Genomic DNA, 24,470 nt, shown 5'->3' with positions numbered 1-24,470 from the left:
CGCGCGCGCGCGTGGTGTGTGTGTGTGTGTGTGTGTGTAGTGCGCACGCGTGCATTATGTGGTGAATACAATTGTTATTAAAAAAAATTATTTTCTAGTTTCTTGTTTCTTTAGAATACAGTGAGAATTATGGTAAATTATAAGTTTATTCACTTCACTTACTTTACTTTTTAAAAAATCGATTTTAAAAGTTGAAAAATGAATGACATCTTTATATTTTTCTAAGTTTGAATAATCTTTAATAATATTGTGTAATATATCAAATTTGTCTTAAAAATGGTTAAATCAAAATATACATATAACATAAAAAAATATGATACACTAAAAAAATAAATTTTATCGCGATAGTTTACGCATAATTTTTTCAACACTTGTATGATTTTATTGTATAAGTTATATTTTTAAATAAAATGTACTTTTGAATGTCTTAATAGCCGTTGTCGAGATTATTTCAAAAATGTTATTAGCTTTTCATCTTTCAAAGTTAATTATCTTTTGACAAAGCTTGTATGAAAAAATTTTATTCTACATTTTTTATTTACTTTTGTATCATCTTCTTTCCGATTGCACCATGATTTTTATTGTATACTTTGTCGTAACAGCTTTTTCGTAAATGTAAATATTCGTTACATTACGTGTTTAGAACTTACAGTTTTATTAAAAATAAAAAATAAAAAAATGCATATAAAATTACATTAAGAATACATACATTATTGATACAGAATAAATAGAATGATGAAATATACCTTGTACAGGACCATGCAGTAACCTATTTGGAGGGCTGACGGAAAGATCACTCAGCGAACAGGCGCGTCTCATACCCCCTTCTTCTTCGCTGTCAATAACTTTAGACGAAACTCGCCCCCCACTACTGCCAACTGTTGACAACGCGCACACACATGCACTAATCGCTACTATTTACATAATGCATTTTTTCTTTTGCATTTTCTTGCCAAGAAATTAATATTGATTTATTTTTTAAAATTGGTAAATTATGAAAAAATTGTAGCTTTGATTGTAATGTAAATGCTAAATATGTAATTATGTAATGTGACGTAAAAAATAAAATTGATAAAGATATTTAAAATGTATTTAAATTTCTATACAAGAAGATCAAGTGTTTCAGGCCCCTTCAAAAAATTTTAAAAATTATCTATTTAAATTAAGGATAAACTTCCGAAAAGCTATCACCTCCCATTTGGCTGATTTTCAGCCTAAATACTTATTTTATCTAGTAAATAATCCCAAATGGATTTTTGGCGCAAATGCCCTCTCCGCCCCCAGCCCCCCTCAAAGATAAAACTGTTTTTGTTAATTATTTCAGAAAGTGTTCATTGTACGGAAAAAGTTATCAAACAAAAAATGAAGCTCATAAAATGCTCTACAAATAAGATGCTACACATATTTTACCTAACTCCAATATTTTAGCCGTTATTATCAAGAATTTAGAAGCAATGTGTTCCGTCTCTCTGCGGGGGGCTCCACCATCAAATAACTATACACATAGGGTTTGGATTAAATCTCGCTTTGCGTAGAAAGTCGTAAACCCATGTAGAACCTCGCTTCGCGTTGTAAAGTGTATGCGTGGATGCAGTGGGTGCCGCCCCTCCTATGGGGGCTTTTACAAGTTTTTTAATAATAACGACTAAAATATTGGAGTTAGGTAAAATATATATAAGACCTTATTTGTAAAACTTTTTATGAGCTTCATTTTTTGTTTGACAACTTTTTCCGTACAATAAATGCTTTCTAAAATAATTAACAAAAACAGTTTTACCTTTGAGAGGGGTTGAGGAGCGGAGGGGGCATTTGCGCCAAAAATCCATTTGGAAATATTATTTACTAGATAAAATAAGTATTTAGGCTGAATATAAGCCAAATCGGAGGTGATAGCTTTTCGGAAGTCCACCCTTAATTAATATTTGAGTCACAATTGTTTATTTGATATTCTTGCATAAAATTAATAAAATAAGAATTGGTAGTAAAGTGGGGAAACGATAAATGGGGAGTAGGATGTACAAATATAATATATGTATATTGAAAAAAAGCATGCGATTGCATTCCGTGCCAAATGAAAATGATAAAAAATATTAACACTCAAGCTTTATCTTCATAATTAGAAGCATTCAAACTGAAAAGTAAGTTGCTGCCGTCTTGAAATAAAATTGATGATTGTTTGTAAACAATTATTACGACCATGGTACCTTGTTGCGATGATTCACCTTCATTTCTAGCTACGTGTTGCATATATTTATATAATTGCGTACATTCACATGGACATGTATATATATATATATATATATATTAATATATATAAAACGTATCTTTTTTTTCAGTGTAACATGCTGATGCGATTTATGTTTTACTCGTGTAATCGCATGAATGCCTCCTCGATTTTGCTAACTATTATATTTTGCTTTGTATTGTAAAATTAAAATAACACGTAAAAATACACGCACAAGCATTCCCTACTCGCTCAATACCTGCGTAAGAATGCTTCGTCGGTAGAATCGCTTGATCGATTGTCGGCAGAGTTCTCGTCCATTTTATGTGACTGTGACACCGCGATGCAGGCGGCCACATTCGTTTGGGCGAGTTGGTGCAACTCGAGGCGGACGTGGAGGAGCCGCTCTCCATTAGCGATTTGTCCATCGCGGACACATCGGCGCAGTCGCTGTCCTCACCGCACGATTGCAGTCGCATGTCGCGCCTGATCGCGCAGAATCTGCCGTCTCGCTCGGCTTCCAATTTAGCAAAGTTTTCGCCAATTTCCCGGCATTGCGTCAGTCGCAGACATTTGTCCTTCATCAAGTATTGCTTCCGTCGCACGAGATTCTCGAATTCCTTTGAAAGTAACTTTACGGTACCCTCGATGGCGCGGGTTATTCTGACGTCCACGCTTGCGTCTAGATTGTCGTCAATTCGTTGATCGGCGGACTGAAAACTCGAACCGTCGGACGGCAGCTCCGTCGTCTTCGGCGGCTGTTTGCAGACGGCGGTTCCGCCGAGTTCCAGCGAGTCGTAAGCCTCACTGGTGTCCTTCGTAGGGATATCGTTCTCGAAGCAACCGATCTGCTCTTTGTTGATGGATGCGCTCTGTCTTTCACCCGTGTCGTGAATTTTGGTCAGATAACGATTATTGGTGAGATGCGAGGTATTGCTCCCGTCGTACATTAATTCGTCTTGGAGATCGACATTTGTATTCGCGCTGCGATGAGTCTGTAAGCTGTAAAACTTGCCTCTGTTGTCCTTATCATCGTCGGATTGCGCGTAGTTCGCGGATTGCAAAAATTCCTGAATTATCTCGGAATTGATCGAATCTCGTTCAAGTTCCGAATTGCTCTGTACGGTTTTATAAGCAGGATTCACAGATGATAAACTCATGTAACTGTCGGAATCAGCAGGGTTTTTCATTACAAATGACGAGAGCGGCGCATCAAGGTATTTCCAGCTCGGTCGAGCTCGGTTTCGCATGCTTTGAGTGCGAACAGAGTTTCTCTTAGGCTTCGGTGGCTTGTGAGCGACAAAGTCATTCAGGATCATCATCGATTCCGGCTTCATAGGCACTTTTAGACTGTTGCTACGCGAGACCGTCTCCAACTTGCCGCAAATCGTCGGGTCTACGTTGTCTTTGTGACCGTTATCAAAGTTAAATTCATAATAAATATGAGTTTTCGGTGGCGCGTTATCCTCCGCAAAATTCACGTTACTCTCCATGTTTTTCACTTTACTGATCCGAGTATCTTGCAAGGATTTTGATCTGAACACTGCCCTGCGCAACGTATTCTCGTCGGCGGAGTACTGCGCATTATCCGCAATAGCAGCGGATGCTTCCACGGCGTTATTGGGATTTCCGCTGTATGTTTCCGAGTTCTGCCTCTTTCGTTTGTAGTGCGAGTCGAACAGCATTTCTAACGGCGCTGATTTCACTAGAGAATCCGAGTCGTCGGTCAACACGCTCTCTGTGCTGCGATGATCGATGTTCTCACGTAGCGGAAACATCTGATAGTCGGACTCATCGGTCAAGATACTTTCTTGGCTTCTGCCCGCCCTACGCCGCGATAAGAAGAAGCTCGCGCTCGAATGTCTGTCGTGATCGCAATGATTATAATCCAGAATCTCGGCGCTGCCTTTGGAGAATGATTCAACGGATGCATCCGAAAGTATGCTTTCTTGAGAACCGCTTAAAGCTGGCCTCTGAAAATTCTGATAACTCGAATAATTTCTGTAATCGTCCACGTGAACGTTTATCTGATAGTCGCTGACGCAACGTCGAGGCGGATTCTTAAAATCACCCTCTAACGAGTCGTCGCTAAAGTTGCCATTCCCCTCCTCGGCGTCGTCCATGTTTTCTTTCAGATTTTCCATGTTACGTTCGTTCATGGCAGGCAAACTCTCAAAAGACTTGGCGATGTTCTCTATGTCTTCTTCGTTATCATTCAAACCGATAAAATAACTGCAGGATCGCCTCTTTTGCGCGAACCTCGCAAAGCGGTTCACGTTTTTCTTACACTGCTCCCTTAACAGTTTCAATTCCTCGCACACGGGCGACTCAGGCAAGGATTGATTGGCTTTATTCAAGGACAGCTTATACTTTTCAGTTTTCTTTAATGTCAACGTTAATGGACGACTAAAAGTCGCTTTCTCATTGATGCACGATACAGTCGGACTTTTCGACAAGCAGTTTTCATTTGGTATGTTTAGCTTAGGTAATGCATTTCCCACACCTTGACTCTTGTTAATGAGTTGCTGGGGTTTGAACACGGGCTTTGGATTTAGCGTGGGTTTGCGGGGATTAGTTGGTTTTGAAAATTGCTGACTGGATCTGTTACCTGTGCTGAGTCTGTTTGAACGATGATGCTTCTCTGGTATGTGGCTGCTCAAGTCGGATATGCTCTGGCTGAATTTCAATGACGATTTGTAGCCGACCTGTAAATGTCATAACTTGGATATGAAGAAAGCAACTACACACACAGTTCAAAGCTATTGAGATTTAACAATTGATAAATCGCCAAAATGTGAGAATAATGAGTTGCATAACGCAATGATTATATTTTACTGTAATTTTAAATCATTTATCCTATATCTATATCTTTTTGTTAGAAATTTGTTAGCATATATGAAAAATTTGATGGCGGGTAATCTTTATCAAAAGATGCCACATGATTCTCATGGAAAAACATTTTCAATTTGTCTGAATTTGTGATATAATATAGTTCTTGTGTCTCTGATCAAAAGACTCAAACACAGAACTTTGAATATGGATTTTTGAGTTACAGGAATTTGAAAGTCTTCTTTACAAGCTGCAAGTCCGTTTGCATGTTTGTCTACGCGAGTTTGTCGTGTATACCGGTCTGTGTTTGCATATTTTTGGAGGTCCGTAAATATCTTTATGTCGATGCAAATATTTATGTGTGTATATTACTTTTACTAATGAAAGTTGGTGCGCTTACGGTTGGTCATTTTACTTTAGGGTGCCGGCCAGCAGCCGAATACCGAGAAAGGAAATTACTTACATTTTGCAATTTTTTTCTAGTTTCTTCTATCCTCCTTTGTAGCTCTTCTCGTTTCTTCATCACATCGGCATCGCTTCTCGCATGTTTGGTCGCATTGACTACCGCTGCATTACGTATTTTGGCACTGGCATTACTTTCACCACCGCTAAGTCTACAACAATGCGAATTAATTAAAAATCAACGTATTAAACACGTGTTAACGCGTGTTAAATTTCAAATCTTATTTCACCTTCCATGAAATTGGGAGCTGATACTTGTCGCTTTTACACGATTCGGAGGCTCCTCCGCTCCGCTGAGCGATTCAAAGGCATTTTTCAAATACTTCTCCCTGTGACTCTGCTTGGCGAGTTGATCAAAACCTTCCGAACTGGCCTCGGATAACATGGATAGTGGATTTCTCTCAGCGCTAGGAGTCGACGCGCCGCCTTCAGAATCAGACTCATCCTGACTACCCGACGCGGTCAATTCGCTCGTTCGACCATTTTCCGCGTTCTTCAATCTTTTTTGTCGCCTTTGCGATCTGCACGTTCAAAAATGCGCTTTTTGTATCATTTTGTATTACTCTACAGATTACAAACTGCAGAATACTTATAATACGATCGAGAATTTTGGATACGATAAAAATTGTGGTACAAGCAGAAATAGGATGTAACTGCTTGTATAAAAATACATCAGAAATATAGAATAAAATTTTTTTATATATCTCTTCGAAAAAATCGATTTTGAAAAATTAATAACGTCTTTGCACCATTTTAACTTTAACAATATTTATTAATCTTGTGTCATATATCATTCTGATTTCTTCTCAATAACGACTCTCAAAATATACCTATGTAAAATTATAACGCTATTTTATGCTTAACTTTTTCAGCAACTTGTAAAATTGTAAAATATCTTTTTAAATAAAGTGGAAAAAATAAAAAAAGGCGCCAAATATACACCTAAAACAATGTTGTTTTAACTATGGAAAAAAGTTGTATATTTTAATTCTAAAAATTAAAAAAAAAAATAAATTAACTGTCTCACGTAGACTAATAAATTAATTTCTTTAAGAAAAATTAAAATAATTTCGCACTAACATTTCGCGACGACTCTTAATGCCTTTCTACAATATTATATTATTTGATAGTTATCATATGAGCCTTTCCTATTATATGTGTTATTTGTGTTCTAAAAATAAAGATGTTGGATTAGAATATACAACTTTTTTCAATAGATATTTTTATGTTAAATAGTTTTCATATTTTTTTATAAAGTGTATATTTATTATTTTTATTATTATCTCTTGATAACTGTTGACGAAGTGGTAGTAATATACAGAGTGTCAATTAAGTCCCGGGACGGCTGAATATTTTCTCATGTAAGGTATTTTTGAAAAAGGTCAAGGTCATTTCTGAAGTAATTTTCAACGAGGAATTCAACGGTGACCTTCAATTTGACCTTGAGCTTGACCTTCAAGGTCATTTCAAGATTAGGTTAGGTTTTTTAAATAGAAACCCCTATTTTTGATTCCAAAATCTAATAGCTGGTGTCAAGAGCTTTTCAAAACACTATAATGAAGTTATTTTTCATTAAGTACTTTTCAAGTTATGAGGCTTGTAAATTACAGTATTTTGACATAAAATACAAAATATCTTGTAAAACATTCAATTTTTGAGAATCTTACCTTAATACTTTTATGCATAAAATAATGAGACGAATCAATTGGTATAAAGAAAACACATAGTTGCTTTCAAGAAAAAATATGTAGTTTGCAACATGCAACTGCATACTTTTTCTTGAAAGCAACTATGTGTTTTCTTTATACCAATTGATTCGTCTTATTATTTTATGCATAAAAGTATTAAGGTAAGATTCCCAAAAATTGAATGTTTTACAAGATATTTTGTATTTTATGTCAAAATACTGTAATTTACAAGCCTCATAACTCGAAAAGTACTTAATAAAAAATAACTTCATTATATTGTTTTGAAAAGCTCTTGACACCAGCTATTAGATTTTGGAATCAAAAATAGGGGTTTCTATTTAAAAAACCTAACCTAACCTTGAAATGACCTTGAAGGTCAAGCTCAAGGTCAAATTGAAGGTCACCGTTGAATTCCTCGTTGAAAATTACTTCAGAAATGACCTTGACCTTTTTCAAAAATACCTTACATGAGAAAATATTCAGCCGTCCTGGGACTTAATTGACACCCTGTATAATACTACATCATAGAAGACTATCATTAGAATTAGAAGCTTAGAAAAATGCGAAAATATTATTAATTTTCCAATTTTCAAAGTTAATAATTTCAATAATAATAACGCTGATATATGAAAAAATATTCTACATTTTCGACATACTTTTATAGAATTATATAGAATAATTATATAGAAGCTTATTTCCAATTGTATACCACGATTTTTGCTACATTTTCTATACAGAGCGATCTATTTTTATTTTGCTAAAAATATTGATTTTACAAAAAAAGTTCTATTCTAAATAAAAATTGCATGGTTTTAAGGAGGATATAAGATGGTGCTATTGCTGTGGCTTTGGATAGCCGTTTAAAGGTCATGTAAAAGTCACCTTCTATTTTCTAAATAGAATTCTTTTTATTGCATATTTTTATAACTGATATTAAAACATTTTCGAAATACTTGTTATAAATACTATTTTTGATAAAAACTTTCTGAGTTGTAAATCCTCTCAAAGTTTATAATTTCCCAGTTGGATTTATACCTCTTTATTTCAAACATTTTCAGATTATAGTCTAAACTTTATATTTACATGGATAGTGATATATACCTATACAGATATCCAAGTCAAACCAATGACATCATTTTATATACCCTTTGAAACCCTGCAATTTTTATTCAGAGTTTTTTTTTGTAAAATTAACATCTTTGGTAAAATAAAAATGGGCTTATTTAAAATGAGCCACTCATCTAGTAGATACATTAGAAAAAAAGCACAAACCGTCGAAGTTCTTCAACGTCCATCGCATTAACGGTGAACTGATTAGATACAATATCTTCCGGTGGAGGATAATACATCAATCTATGGTGCGACTTTTCAGAACCGGTGGTTCCGTTTTCTCCTTCAGAATAATCTTCAACATCTCCATCATGTTCAGTACTCTCGTGATCCTGGATAATGTACAATACTTTTAACAATATAGCGAATTGTCAGATATGGACAATAGATGCAATAATTGACAATTAAATCAAAAGCACACCAATAGCATATAATAATCTATGAACAAACATATAAAGCAATAATGTCAATTAACTCCTTAACTGTTCGGAAGTAAGAATATTTTATTACCAAAAATTATTTCAATGAGAAAACTAGATTTATGTAAAGATTGCATATTCAGCGTTTTCTGGAACATTACGCAAATTCAAATCTGCAATCGCAATTTTTAAATTCCGTATCACAAATCCAGTATGGCGATTATACGTAGCAGTGGCGCACCCATGGGGAAGGGGAAGGATGGTTGACCCCTCTCATGGGGGTTAACCTCCCCCCCTCCCCGAAATTTAATTAATATACCTTATTTTTTTATTAATTTAACAACAAAAAGTAAAAAATCTGTAGTTAAATAAAATGCGTTCAAACATTTGTATTTTTTATCTGTTATTAACTATAATCACAATTTTAATAATTCAAAATTCATGCCAATATCCTTGCAGACAAATAATTATGATAGCTTCTCCAGCTATACTGCTGTTCGAACGTATATAATATCTACTTTAAGATATTCATATTTTTATATATATAAGTTACTTAAGAAACATCTAGCAGCCATATATATATATATAGACAAATTTTCTGATTATTAAGCAATTCAGTTAATCTTAGATTCAGTTTTTCAAAATTCAGTTTTTCTTAAATAATTAAAGATTATTTAAGAAAAACCAAGAAAACTCGATATCAATTTATAATTATGCTACTATAAAAATAAATTGAATTTTTTATTAAACAATGTAACATTTTTATATTTTTTAGTGTGCAATATAAAATTATCCTGACTTTTGATCATACTGTTTCATTTTGTGTGTGTGAATTTTAAACCCCTCCCCCCCCCCAAATATTTTGAGTGCACCACTGATACATAGAGAATTATACGGAGAGAAAAGAAAATTGCAATAACCATAATCTATAGTGTCTTTTTGGCGCCAATCATATTTTTATAGGTATTCTAACTATATGATTGGTTATATGACAGTACTATACGTATAAGGTTATTATGGTTAGCATTATAGTAACAATTCCTATAAAAAAAGAGTATTCTGATAATTTATAATTATAATTCCATAAAATTACAATTCCAAATCATATGCTTTTCTCTCAGTGTAGAAATTCAAATAATAGATTTTATATAAAACTTTTTCTATGAGTTTTAGAAACTTTTAATCTAAAAATTGAGATATAAATTTTGTATTTCAAGAATAAAAATTTAAAAAAGTTAAGATGAAAAGATACATATATTGTAATAAAATTAAAAACAATTATTTACACCTGAATTAAATGTGATACATATAAATTAAATTATAACTGTGTTTTACAAATATTGTATAAATAAAAAATTTTTTTTTTAAAACAAAGCATATATACGTCATTAATACAGATAAGAAATAATATTTATGTAATGTATAGTATATTTAGTATATTTAGTATATTTAGTTATGATCGAAAAAGCAGCTTTATAAATTACTTTTTAGGGCAATTTTTATACCTCAAATTTAAAGCTGCCAAGACTGCTATCATCAGTGTGATGACGGCTCCTCGATTGACGTGTCAAGTCCGTGCTACTTCTTACTGTCACCTTACTATCAATCACCTGTGCGAGCGATCGAAATAAAACGTAATCAACGAAATAAGTACATACAACGGTGAATCATAGAGCGAAAGCAAGAGAGAGGGAGAGCAAAAGCAAGAGAGAGGGAGAGCGAAAGCAAGAGAGAGGGAGAGAGATCGTGCAGTTTAAATAAAGAAAAACGATTTAAAAAGGCAAGAGCAAAGCAAAGTAATCCATGAATAAAGATATGATGAATAGATATGTTATCGATGTAAATTAAAAAGACGATATCGCATACAATCAAATGTTAAATATTAATATTTACAATTTTTGTTAGTACCTGCTTTGTTTCGTTTTCTATCTCTCTATAACTTTCTGGACAAGGTTGAAATACACTTTCTTCCTCTTCCTAAAACCGCAAGTAAATGTTAATATTTTGTTCCTAGGTTTAAAGGAGCAATATTATAATAGCAATATTATTACTCAATAAGCTTCCGTATTATTATGTGAGTAATGATGTTTATAAAAGACAATTAGTAAAAAAAAAAAAAAAAAAAAAAAAAAAAAAAAATAAAAAATGAAAAAAAAATAAATTTTGGAATTCTGAATCGTGAACGTTTCAATCCACAACGTGACAATTAAAAATCAAATGATAAATTTCATGTAAAATTTTTTCAAGGAATTTTTAATTTGAAGATTAAAATGTAAATTTTATAATTCAAACATCAAAAATAAAAAATTAAAGATAAAATATAATTAAATTTAAACTTGGTTGTTAATGTTCAATTTAAATGTGATAAATTAAAATTATAGAATACAATAAATTGTATTTTGTGATTTATAAAAATAGTATTCTTCCTTGAATTAAAAAAATTGTTATGCCAAAAACTACTGAAAAACTTGTCAAATCAAATCAAATTTAGGAGTACAGAATAATAATAATATATAATAATAATAATATACTGTATCTGCTATATTTAATTAGAAAATTTTGATCAAATTCAGCAATCATTCTAAAAATCTATGGATATTGTGTTTTATAAAAATTCGTACAAAAAATATATTTTTTTAAATAATTGTGTGAGAGGAGTTAAAGATTTTCTAATACTCACTCTTTTGCTTATCATTTCTCGACGATAGTCGCTGCTGCATTTCGTCTCGGTGCCACTATCGATAGAACTGTCTTTCGAGCCGCCACCGCCACCACCGCCATCCGAATCAATGGTACTACGTGACGGCGGAAACGGTATAACTTCGTCGCTATCATAGACGGATTTTACGGTGATACCGTCGCCCTGTTGAACTCTTTGCGCCCATCTGCCTTTGGGCAGGTCGACACCAAGAGATCTCGCGTTTGAACCAAGCGCTGCGCTATCGTCGGTAGTCGCGGTATTTATCTGCTTCTTCGCCCACAGCGGCAATTGACCCACGCTAAACCTGTAATCCACACCGATACCCTGAGGCGTTGGATTCGCGTTAGGGTCCAGGAAATCAGGTGTAGGCGATCCGAAAGTTTCGTTGTCCAATTGCACGTCGATTCCGTCACCGTTGACTTGAGGCGGTTTTCTATAAACACATTCGACAGAAATACCAATTATTGTATTTACAGCTCAACAGGATTTACAAAGCTAGAAAAAGAAAGTACTCACTTGCCGGCGCGCATTGCTTGTTGAGCAAGACGAGCTTGCATGGTCACGACCATGTCGTGCGGAACGCGCCACACGAACACGCAGCCATCGCCGCTCGCGGACACAAGGTGACGACAGTCTGGACTGAAACGTAAGCCCGTCACTAATTCCGAATGACCGACCATAGTGGCCATGCATTCGCCGCTGTAATAATCGTACACGCACAATGTCTTGTCTGTGCATGAAGTAGCTACATAAATACCGGAGGCATCTAAAAATACGAAAACATAGCATTTATCGATTTATACATTGAAGTCTTTCTGAGCAACTTGAGATCACAATGTTGCTGTTCTAATTCGATGCATTTATTGAGATGTCTTTAAACTCGGTGAATGTTTAGAACACAGTCAGGCTTGATCGTCTTAATTTTCACATATGTTATTAAGAGCATAGTCTTGAGTGACAAAAACAAGATTATATATTATATAACCATCGCTCATTGTTTATTAAAAAATTATAAATAAAATAAGTTATTTACAAATTACACGTAATTTTCGGACACTATGTACATTTAATAGAATGTACTTTTAGCAGATTTGTTTATTAAAATGCAGTAAACAAAAGGTCTCGTTCCCCCGCTCGCGCATTCAATTTACTACACGTAAATAAATGTAAATAAAAAGAACCATTGCATATACGTATTATTTTTTAGCATCGAGGATACACAATTTCTCGTCGCACACACATCACTTACATATCACACAAATAATTAATAAGATCTTCATTATTGTATGTCAAATAAAGAAATTCGAGTAACAATATAAGGCATACGAATTCGCAACAGAAACTGTGTGTCTGACAATATTTCTACCACGCAAGCAAGAAGAAAATATTTCCTACATGACAACAGTATAATGACTTTTCTTGAAAATTCCTAAACTAGAGAAAAACGAGGAACTAATTCTGTATTGATGAATAAGTTCTAACTGGCGAAAATTACGTATAATTCGTGAAACGGTTTTTGTTTATAACTTTTTAATAAACAATAAACGAGGGTTAAAAACTTTAAAAACATTATTCAAGACTATGATCTTAATACATATGTGAAAATTAAGACAATCGAGCCTGACGGTGTAAATTCTAAACATTTATCTAGTGCTAAAAATTATTTCTATGAAAAAATAAATTTACATAAAGATTATATATTCAGAGTTTCGTCAATTGAATTTAAATTCAGTCGAAATTTAGGAATTTTAAATCATGAACCCACACTGTGACGATTAAAAGTTCAGTTTTATATAAAATTTTTTCATGAAGTTTTAAGGATCTTTAATCTGAAAATTTAAATGTAAATTTTGTTTAAAAAATAAAAAAATAATATAATTATTAGTGTAGTAATAATATAATAAAGTACATATCGTACCTAGAACGACTTTGATTAGAGATCCATCGTCGCTAACAGAACCTTTAAAGGTTTTGCTATGTTTACCGGTAGTGACATTGTAAACTCTAATATTCCTATCTTGACAGGCGGTTAACACATGCTTCTGCCCAGAATCAACTTCCATGTCGTATAGAGTAGTTTTACCTTGAGCATTGTGACCTCTAGCGAACTGTGGCATTCCACCTGGTGTCTGAAAATATAGACAAGTGTTGCAGCACAATATCTTAATGTACGAATACAAATTGAACTATCGATTATTGAATATAAAGTTACTCACCGATTGAAGCTGTCTAAAAATAATACTCTTGTCAGCGCCACAGGATACCATCTGTATTTGATTACCCTGATTTGATTGATTGAAAAATCTCACAGCAGTAATGGAAGAACTGTGATCGTCAAGTGTCTGCAGAAAATTGTATCCCTGATCCACGCTAAAAACGTGTATTAGCCGATCCCGTGATGCGCTCGCCAAAAGCCTGGGCATGTCTACCGAGTACCGCGAGAATCTCGAATATTCTAGGCATAGCACCTCAGCGTCATGTGCTTCTATTAAGCACAACTCTTCCAACGAAGAAATGTCATGAATCCTGATGTTGCCGGATCTATGCATGAATAATGTGCAAATATTATTGTATATATTGTTTTTAAATTTGTTCCACTATTTAGTAATCTCTCAATTATTAAATCTCATTATATCGAAAACAATTAAATTTATGTAAATATTGTGTATATTCAGGGTTTGTGGTAAATTCAAATCTGCAGTAATTTGCAGTAAAAATTTTAGAATTTTAAATCGGAAATTTATTGTACAATATTACAAATTTATCCAAATTAATAAATTAAATAAATAAATAAATAAATTGATAAATTGATAAATTAGTAAATTCACAAATTTTATGAAAATTTCGATAATTTAAAAATTGAGAAATAAATTTTGAAGTTCAAGAATAAAAATTAAAAAACTTAAAATAAAATATATAATTATATTTAAAAATAGTAGTTGACATAATTAAATGTGATATATAAATAAAAACAATATTTTTTTTTAAACTGACTACTAGTATTAAGTAATTACTAATATTATTAACTTAAATGTTAATGATGCACATATGCAGAATTAATTAAATTCTTCTTTTCAATTTACCTATCTCCTGAAGCGAGATGTTTGCCATCAGGTCCGATTCTTATCGATCTTACACCGTTACGACCATCGTAAGACGCATCGTTTTTTTCAGTGGATCCTGCAGCAGCTAAGTCCAGATCTTTCAGATAAGTCAATTCTGGATCCACATATAATACCTTGAGCAATTCCTGAAAAGAAGAAAAAAATATTACAAAAGATAATATATTGCCCTTGCTTTTTTATATTTTTAGAAAAATTATGTAGATTTATTATTATCTTGTAAAGCTCCAACAACGGGTGTTAGGACTGTGCTGGATAATAACTATCAAAACACAGCTCTGTATACTTCTACTGTTTGTTGTAAAAATTTTTGCACTAGATAGCACGTTTTAAGAATGATTGCCTCCTGCATTTTAATATAAATGTTCTTATAAAGTCTTAATTTGGCAAGACATTCATGTAGTGTATTTGGAATAAGGTCTATAGATGATATGATAGATATCACTTTTATTTTGTCGATATACCACATCTGTTTAATTTCTAAAGCCAACTCTGCATATTTAATTTTTTTTCTTGACATTTGTTCAATATATTGTTATTGTTGGGTACACTGACATCCACCAGGAATATGATTCTGGCTGCTTTATCTACCATGACAATATCAGGCAATTCATCACCTGCTTATTAGTAATAACAGTCCTGTCGTAATATAATCTGCAGGAGTCGTTTTCTGACATTGCCTGGGATTTGTATTTATAATACGGTGTATAGGTCTTGAGAAGGCCGAATTTGTTACATCAAAACAAGTTTTTGATGTAGAATATTGCATACCTGATTGTGTCTACATAAGTAGTCAGTGTTAGTTAAATATATGCACCCTGATGTTATGTGCTGAATAGTCTCTGACTTTTCGTGCACTTGCGATATTTGTCCGAGACAGTGTTTTGGTCCTTGATAACAAACTTCTTGTAGTTATTTGTATCAATGACTTGATCTTGTATTGCAACTATAAAGCTCTCCATTTCAGGAAACAGCTTTCCATCACTTAACCATCTGTTTGATGCCTCTTTATCTATATGGGACTGGTTAAAGGTCATCGTAATGGCAACTGTGTAGTGTTTTTTCCGCCCACTGTTCTTGCTTCTTAGCGTTAGAGACTGGCGTTAAATTTACATTGTCTGGCGCAAGATTTATTGAAGAGTAGTTTTTGTCAACCAGGTTTATTGTAGAGTAGTTTTTATTACCTTATGAAGATTGAGTTTTGCCAAAAAAGAAGTCACATAGCTTAATTAGCTGACGGCAATAACCGTTGGTTTGGTGATGTCAATCAAAGCTCGTCTTTTTCGTTCTCGGGAATATCGTTCTCAGTGAGAAAACTTTAGGATGGTGAATGTTATACTTGGTCATCATTAAGAGTATGATTCGTTGGATGTTGTTTAATTCAGTGTTTGTCCATTTCAGAATACTTGAGAACTGGTATGGTATAAATGTTAATAGCCTTTACAAGGTTTCCTCCAGCTTATATTTTAGGAGTTTTTTCATTCAGTGTACGTATTCACCTTTAACTTTATTCTTGCTCCGCCTATGTTTTAATAAGCGAGTTTGTTGAAAACCTAGGCATTTTCACCTTCATTGTCCACATTATTTCCATTCGGAAGTACGACATCTCCATTTAGAACTTTACTCTTTTCGATGTTTAAGGTATTAAGGTATGTCTAAGGTATTATATTTGTCTATTCCGAATTCCATACAAATATCTTTGGAAAACATTTCGCGCATGTTAATAAGGTCATTAAGTTGTTTCTTGTTTCTGGAATAGAATTTAATGTCGTCCATGTAGAAAAGATGCGAGACGATATGATTGAATCTTATTGGCTATAATCTTAAAGCCATATTTTGTATTGTTAAGCATTGTAGACAATGGATTCATTGCCAGGCAGAACCAAAGTGGATTGAGGGAATCTCCCTGGAAGATTCCTCTCCTGATATAAATTTCTTCTATGCTCAGAGATTCCTGGTTCCCTTTATTATTATTATTATCATTATCATTATTATTATTATTATTATTATTATTATTATTATTATATAATTCATTATTATTGTTACATAACTCATTTTACATTAAATTTTTAATTTTACATCTAGTTGCTTAAAAAAATTCTCAGTGAATACACAGTTATAAAATAAGGCTGGCTTGATGAGCAATAAGATGAAGACGTTACGAAAAATGAGGTGACGCTTTTTGGACACTTTTTCATAAACATAATGTAATTAAGACATACTGAAAACATTGATGCTGTCAATATAATTTTAATTTTATTTAGCAACGACATCAGAGTAGATGACTATAGAGAAATCAAATTAAGAAACATGGTTTTGCTTTTCAACCTCGAGATTGAAATCAGAAAATACAGACAACTATAGAAGTTATATAATCAAAGAATTTGCGTTAAGATCAATCTTAAATATGTATTAGGTTGTACCAAAAGTTCTTTTCGTTTTCTTACTAAAAATTAAATACTCAACCTTTTATGAACGACACAATTTATTGAAGTATATACGAGCCATTCTGCTCTACCACCTTTCTTCATCTCTCCGGAAGCCTCATGATGCCATTTTTCCAAAATGTCTTTGATTTACTGGCAAAATATTGATCTAGGTAATTTTTTATGTTCATTCAAAGAGTGAAATTTTTTATCACAAAGAGAATTTTTTAAAGAAAGGAATAAATAGTAATCAGAAGGTAATATTAATAGTAATAGTAATAAAGGTAATTAATAGTAATCATAGTAATCAGTTACTTTTCATGTTGGTAATATATTAAAAATTTAGGTAATTATTAAAATATAAACATATTGGAGTGTCTTTTTTGAAACTTGGCCAGACCTTATCATTTATGAATTTTTGTGAGATATCACTTACTTTTTAAAGCACAGAATTCTACCCCAGATTTTAAGGGGGTAGAACGGGGGGTAATTTAATTTTTAGTAAGAAAACGAAAAGAACTTTTGGAACAACCTAATATTAAATAGAGTTAAATGTAATTTTTAAAAGGTATTGCGTTTTAACATTTAGACCGTTTATCGAAAAATTGTTTGTTTTGTTTTCCCATACTGAAGATGGCCTAAGCCCAAGACCGAAACGTCTGTGGCTTCTTATATGTTGTAAATAATAATTGTGAGCATAAAATCTTAGCTTTTGGCTGTACCAGCTTATGTAATAAAATTATAATTAATTATTTTACATTGTCGTGGAGAATTATATATTCAATATTATCCCATATAATTAATCATATATGTTAGAAAGAAATGAATACTAACGTTACTATAAATGTTTCGTTTGTACAACGTGTCGTTCGGCAAGATATCTTTCTCCAGATTCCAGACTCTTATTGTGTCGTCGCTGGAACAAGTGATGAAGCTGCCGGGTGGCATCGCACCTACGGAGTCTGGATTGATCGGATACATTTCAACGCCCCAGATGCAGGCCGAGTGGTACAGAAACGAGTGCGACTTGCCCACTCGTCTGATATCCCTTACGTCCCAAACATAGATGCTGTGATCATTATAGACGCAGGTCAGCTTGTTGTTTCGCTCATCAAACGCCAATGCAATCGCATCCGGATACCTCGCGTTTGGTGGATGTTGAGACATATGACTGAAAATAAATAGAAAAGTTTTTATTCATGAGCCTCACAGAACCGACGTCCAATAACTATTAGAGACATATTGCACTATAAATATAATATGACTATTATCCCAAGAATTTCATTAAGTAAACTCAAACAATAACACTTTTATACTGGATGCTTATAATAATATTTTTATTTTTTATTTTTAATTTTAATATATATATATATTTTTTTTTATTATTTTATTATTTGTCATGCCAACTATATTTTCCATGTCAATAAATCTGAATGTTTTTCTCTGCATAATGTTGTTCTCTGAATATGCTTTCTTAGTAAAGCTTTCTAACTTATTGTTGAAGAGTTCTAAAGAAGAAATGTGTTAAATTATATACGCAATTAGTAATTTAGGTTCATAATTGACTATTATTTGACAAATAATTATAGTTTCATGAAAAAATTTGTGATTATTCGTTGATTTGTAATTCTTGTAAAAATTATACAAATTTATAATCCTGAAATATATTTTGATTCGTAAAGCATGTCCTTGATATTTTGATATAAAAAGACATTTAATATATTGTCTTTATTTCTTCTAGTACATAAAATATATAATAATTAAAGCTACCCATAATACGTTTCTATACAATAATTGGAAATTTTTTTAATGACAATTATACATAAAATCAACAAACGCTGTCAAACTATTTGACAGAAAGGCTCTCATTAATTATACTTAAAGTTTTATTTGATAAATCAGTGTGATAATTATTTTATTAATAATTATAATAATAATAAAAATTCACCGACTATAAATTACTTTTATATAAGCAAAAATTATTCATAGATTATAAATTCTAAATAATAATAGAGTATAGTTTTTAAATAAAAAAGATACTCGTAAATATTAAATCGAATTATTACGAGAAGTGTTTTCAAAGTTCTGAGAATTTTGTTTTGAATTCTGCAATTTATCAATTTTTCTCTACAGTACACATTGTAGTTTTCAATATAATTCCAATTTAATTGTATACACTTTTATAAAAAAGCTTTTTTAATAAGACTTTTGTGAAGTATCTTTTTTATTTAACCAATATACCTATTGGTTTATAGCACGTTTAATGTAAATAATTTATAAATAATTTATAAATAAGAATCTGTAAAAGGTTACTTTTTAAATCATTAGTAAAAAGAATGAATCATTTAATAGAAAATTATTTACGATTATGAATATCGATTTTAGACATTCAACTGTCATTCCCAGTAAAGTTTGGAAAACTTTTTCTTTTTTTGTTTTTTGTATATATTATGAAAGATTTGGTAATAGATGTTGTATTCAATATGTAGAACTGATTCAATAGCGCAAATATACGTAAACAAGTGCAAAAATTAATAAAAGATGAGAAAAATAGTTAAAATAAATAAAAGCATTGCTTGAAATTGCTAAGACATTAACAAGTATTACATTTATATACTTATATACTTTCATATACGTTTATATACTTATAAAATTTTACAGTAATTTCCCAAAAATTAGCACTAATTTTGATTAGCAATTTATCTATCGATTCCGTAATAATTCTAGAATTTGAGAGTGTTTATTTATATCTGCATATACATGTAGAATCATATGTAGAATTGCCTGGTTATCTACATTTGATGAATCATATCGATTATATTATATTATATTACAATAAAATTGTTAGCGATAAATTCGATTTCTTGAATAATATATCATCTTTATACTTATTTTTACAGTTGAAATGATTAGAGAAATAATTAGAATTTTTGATAACGTTACTGAAGAATTTTGTATAATGGGAAAAAAAATTGAAAGCATATTCAAATTTTGCAATAAAAATAATTATCATAAAAATGATTAGATACAATATATATATAGCGATTATAAGAGCGATATACCAATAACCAGAGAAGAAACAAAAGTGTTCGATTGGTTCCTTGAAGTAAATTATTTTCACAATTGACCTTTAATGACCTTAAATGATCTTAAATGACCTTTAACCACAGGTCATTGTATGCGTCTTAAAATGCTCTATTAGAAGATAAGTAAAAAACATACTATTCCATTTAAGAAAACGAAGTTGACCTTCCCATCTCCTCTACACTTCCACCTACAAAAAAAACTATTGACATCAGATTATATCCTCCTTGAAACTAAGCAAGATTGGTCTGATGCATTTTTTTCTATCGTCAAAAGTAGGCGAGTTATTCAGTTGATCTGTTTTAGATGCCTCACCCTGTATATACAGGGTGTCCCAAAGTTCGCGGCCCAACCGTCGTGTACAGATAGAGCGGGTCAAACTGAATAAGTAAGTCCTTTTAATAAGTAAGTCCACAAAGCGCGGCAGAGCGGTGGGAGGGACGCTCTCTTGGTTAGCTATGCACACTACACACGAGCGGCGCGTGTATTATGCTATGCTGGGTGGGTCCTACTCGCCGCGCGCTCGGCGCTCGGGGAATACTTGCGCGGATTGGCGGATCTTTATTAATTATTTTCTAATTAATTATTAAAAATTTCGCAAAGTGTCGGTAAAGGACTTACTTATTCAGTTTGACCCGCTCTATCTGTACACGACGATTGGACCGCGAACTTTGGGACACCCTGTATATGTGTATGTGTGTATGTATATAAGTAAAGCAGCCAATCGTGCTGGGTTAGGCGAAACACTAACAGATTTCGATAGTTTATCCTGCATTTTATGCAATCAGTACTGTCTGTTCCTCATTTTGGTAAACCTTGGGAATATGGTCCTCAAAAAAGTAATGGACAAAAATGCTCAATTCCCATGTATTTTTGCCTTCTGAACACGAATATAATAATAATATTTGGCGGTCGGCCATATTTTGGCCGCCATCTTGAAAAAACATACAAAAAAAAACGTTTTATTACGATTATCTCCGCAACTATTTCCGGTATCAAAAAATTTTTCAAACAAAAAATGTAGAAAATGAGATTTACTACAAAAAAGGTTATACACATTATTGTTGTAATTGCAATACTTTACGCGTAACAATAACGTAAAGTTAACCGCTGCGAAAAACATGCATTTTGAAAACTCTGGGGATGAAACAATTTGGGGACAAAAAACTTTGCTTTCTTTTTTGCTAATCTCTTTTGTATTTAATATTCTTAATATAATATAATTTCTCCTAATTAACGGGGGGGTTTGGGAAGGCTCCGCCCTTCCGAGTAGATAGAAACTAGGCGCAGGGGAGGGGGGTGCAGGGGGGAGAGGCAGAGCCCCTCCCTCCGCCTGGGAAAGTCCCAGTTGCGCACAGAATAAATCGGACACAGCAAGTTAAATGAATCGGACACAGTGTCAATCGGACACAAGATGGTTGCAATTGGACACATGATAATCAGACACGGTAATTATCCAGAATAGCTACATCACCTCCGATTTTGATGTAATTAGGCTCATTCGACGCGTAACAAGATAACTTTGTTAGTCTTGGTTAACCTTGTTAGGTTGAACATTGTTAGGTTCCACGTGAGTAGGATTTGTTATTTTTTTTCGTGGGGGAGGCTTCGCCCCGAAGGGGCGAAGCACTCCGCCGCCTGCGCGTGCAAATTTCAAACGTTAAAATTAATTTTCTCTTAAAAAAACACGTCGAATGAGCCTAATTACATCAAAATCGGAGGTGATGTAGGTATGTTCGAATGCATGTTTTTCGCAGCGGTCAACTTTACGTTATTGTTACGCGTAAAGTATTGCAATTACGATAATAATGTGTATAACCTTTTTTGTAGTAAATCTCATTTTCTACATTTTTTGTTTGAAAAATTTTTTAATACCGGAAATAGTTGCGGAGATAATCGTAATAAAACGTTTTCTTTGCATGTTTTTTCAAGATGGCGGCAAAAATATGGCCGACCGCCAAATATTATTATTATTATATTCGTGTTCAGAAGGCAAAAATACATGGGAATTGAGCTGGTTGAAGTTTGGAACGTTCCTGGAACGATTTTTTAAAAATGATTTGTCGCTCTTGTCCTTTTGCAGGGAGGAAGTTTTGAGACCCACAAACAAAGTACAAAAGAGACCGATTCGATACATGCGTCGAAAGACACCCTTATACCCAAAAAACCACCCCCAAAATCACTTAAACAATTCTAGCCAAGCTAAAAATGACTTGTCGCTCTTTTCCTTCTGCACAGAGAAAGTTCCGAGGCTCTCACACGACATGCAAAAAAGACCGATTCGATACATGCGTCGGAAGACACCCTTATACCCGAAAAACCACCCCAAAAATCACTTAAACCATTCTAGCCAAGCTAAAAATGACTTGTCGCTCTTTTCCTTCTGCATGGAGAAAGTTCCAAAGCCCTCACACGACATGCAAAAGAGACCGATTCAATACATGCGTCGGAAGACACCCTTATACTCAAAAAACCACCCCAGAGCATCTAAAAAATCCTCGCCTAACAAAAAATAACTTGTCGCTCTTCTCCTTTAGCATAGAAAAAGTTCTGAGGCCCTCACATAACATACATAACAGACCGATCCGATACATGCGTCGGAAGACACCCTTATACCCGAAAAACCAGCCCCAAAATCACTTAAACAATTCTAGCCAAGCTAAAAATGACTTGTCGCTCTTTTCCTTCTGCACAGAGAAAGTTCCGAGGCCCTCACACGACATGCAAAAAAGACCGATTTGATACATGCGTCGGAAGACACCCTTATACCCGAAAAACCACCCCCAAAATCACTTAAACCATTCTAGCCAAGCTAAAAATGACTTGTCGCTCTTTTCCTTCTGCATGGAGAAAGTTCCAAAGCCCTCACACAACATGCAAAAGAGACCGATTCGATACATGCGTCGGAAGACACCCTTATACTCAAAAAACCACCCCAGAGCGTCTAAAAAATCCTCGCCTAACAAAAAATAACTTGTCGCTCTTCTCCTTTAGCATAAAAAAAGTTCTGAGGCCCTCACATAACATACATAACAGACCGATCCGATACATGCGTCGGAAGACACCCTTATACCCGAAAAACCAGCCCCAAAATCACTTAAACAATTCTAGCCAAGCTAAAAATGACTTGTCGCTCTTTTCCTTCTGCACGGAGAAAGTTCCGAGGCCCTCACACAACATGCAAAAAAGATCGATTCGATACATGCGTCGAAAGACACCCTTATACCTAAAAAACCACCCCCAAAATCACTTAAACAATTCTAGCCAAGCTAAAAATGACTTGTCGCTTTTTTCCTTCTGCACGGAGAAAATTCCGAGGCCCTCACACGACATGCAAAAAAGACCGATTCGATACATGCGTCGGAAGACACCCTTATACCCGAAAAACCACCCCCAAAATCACTTAAACCATTCTAGCCAAGCTAAAAATGACTTGTCGCTCTTTTCTTTCTGCACGGAGAAAGTTCCGAGACCCTTACACGACATGCAAAAGAGACCGATCCGATACATGCGTCGGTAGACACCCTTTTGGGGGTGGTTTTTCGGGTAAAAGAGTGTCTTCCGACGCATGTATCGGTTCGGTCTCTTTTGCATGTCGTGTGAGGGCCTCAGAACTTTCTCTATGCAAAAGTAGAAGAGCGACAAATCATTTTTAGTTCGAGGAGAATTGTTTAATTGATTTTAGGGGTGGTTTTTCGAGTATAAGGGTGTCTTCCGACGCATGTATTGGTTCGGTCTCTTTTGCATATCGTGTGAGGGCCTCGGAACTTTCTCTGTGGAAAAGGAAAAGAGCGACAAATCATTTTTAGCTTGTCTAGAATTGTTTAAGTGATTTTGGGGGTGGTTTTTCGGGTATAAGGGTGTCTTCCGACGCATGTATCGAATCGGTCTTTTTTGCATGTTGTGTGAGGGCTTCGGAACTTTCTCCATGCAGAAGGAAAAGAGCGACAAGTCATTTTTAGCTTGGCTAGAATTGTTTAAGTGATTTTGGGGGTGGTTTTTTGGGTATAAGGGTGTCTTCCGACGCATGTATCGAATCGGTCTTTTTTGCATGTCGTGTGAGGGCCTCGGAACTTTCTCTGTGCAGAAGGAAAAGAGCGACAAGTCATTTTTAGCTTGGCTAGAATTGTTTAAGTAATTTTGGGGGTGGTTTTTCGGGTATAAGGGTGTCTTCCGACGCATGTATCGGATCGGTCTGTTTTATATGTTATGTGAGGGCCTCAGAACTTTCTCTATGCTAATGGAGAAGAGCGACAAGTTATTTTTTGTTAGGCGAGGATTTTTTAGACGCTCTGGGGTGGTTTTTTGAGTATAAGGGTGTCTTCCGACGCATGTATCGAATCGGTCTCTTTTGCATGTCGTGTGAGGGCTTCGGAACTTTCTCCATGCAGAAGGAAAAGAGCGA

At 33.8% G+C, this 24,470-nt stretch overlaps 1 protein-coding gene across 1 annotated transcript in view; it reads right to left on the bottom strand.

Moving 5' to 3' along the window:
• Positions 1-24,470, bottom strand: part of Wdr62 (WD repeat domain 62) — a 163,438-nt gene that overhangs the window by 14,897 nt on the left and 124,071 nt on the right. Inside the window, exons 8-19 of the mRNA XM_067351996.1 lie at positions 17,816-18,152; positions 14,517-14,683; positions 13,650-13,974; positions 13,352-13,562; positions 11,950-12,199; positions 11,413-11,866; positions 10,641-10,709; positions 10,238-10,342; positions 8,476-8,645; positions 5,746-6,036; positions 5,517-5,667; positions 2,484-4,929 (exon numbers count right to left, since the gene is read on the bottom strand). Of these exons, the coding sequence (XP_067208097.1) occupies positions 2,484-4,929; positions 5,517-5,667; positions 5,746-6,036; positions 8,476-8,645; positions 10,238-10,342; positions 10,641-10,709; positions 11,413-11,866; positions 11,950-12,199; positions 13,352-13,562; positions 13,650-13,974; positions 14,517-14,683; positions 17,816-18,152 (4,976 nt within the window). The remainder of the gene's footprint in view (positions 1-2,483; positions 4,930-5,516; positions 5,668-5,745; positions 6,037-8,475; positions 8,646-10,237; positions 10,343-10,640; positions 10,710-11,412; positions 11,867-11,949; positions 12,200-13,351; positions 13,563-13,649; positions 13,975-14,516; positions 14,684-17,815; positions 18,153-24,470) is intronic.

This window comes from Linepithema humile, chromosome 3 (genome assembly GCF_040581485.1).
Source record: "Linepithema humile isolate Giens D197 chromosome 3, Lhum_UNIL_v1.0, whole genome shotgun sequence".
NCBI classification, from domain to species: domain Eukaryota; kingdom Metazoa; phylum Arthropoda; class Insecta; order Hymenoptera; family Formicidae; genus Linepithema; species Linepithema humile.
Note: the sequence above shows the minus strand (reverse complement) of the source record. Positions and strands in the feature narration are given on the sequence as shown.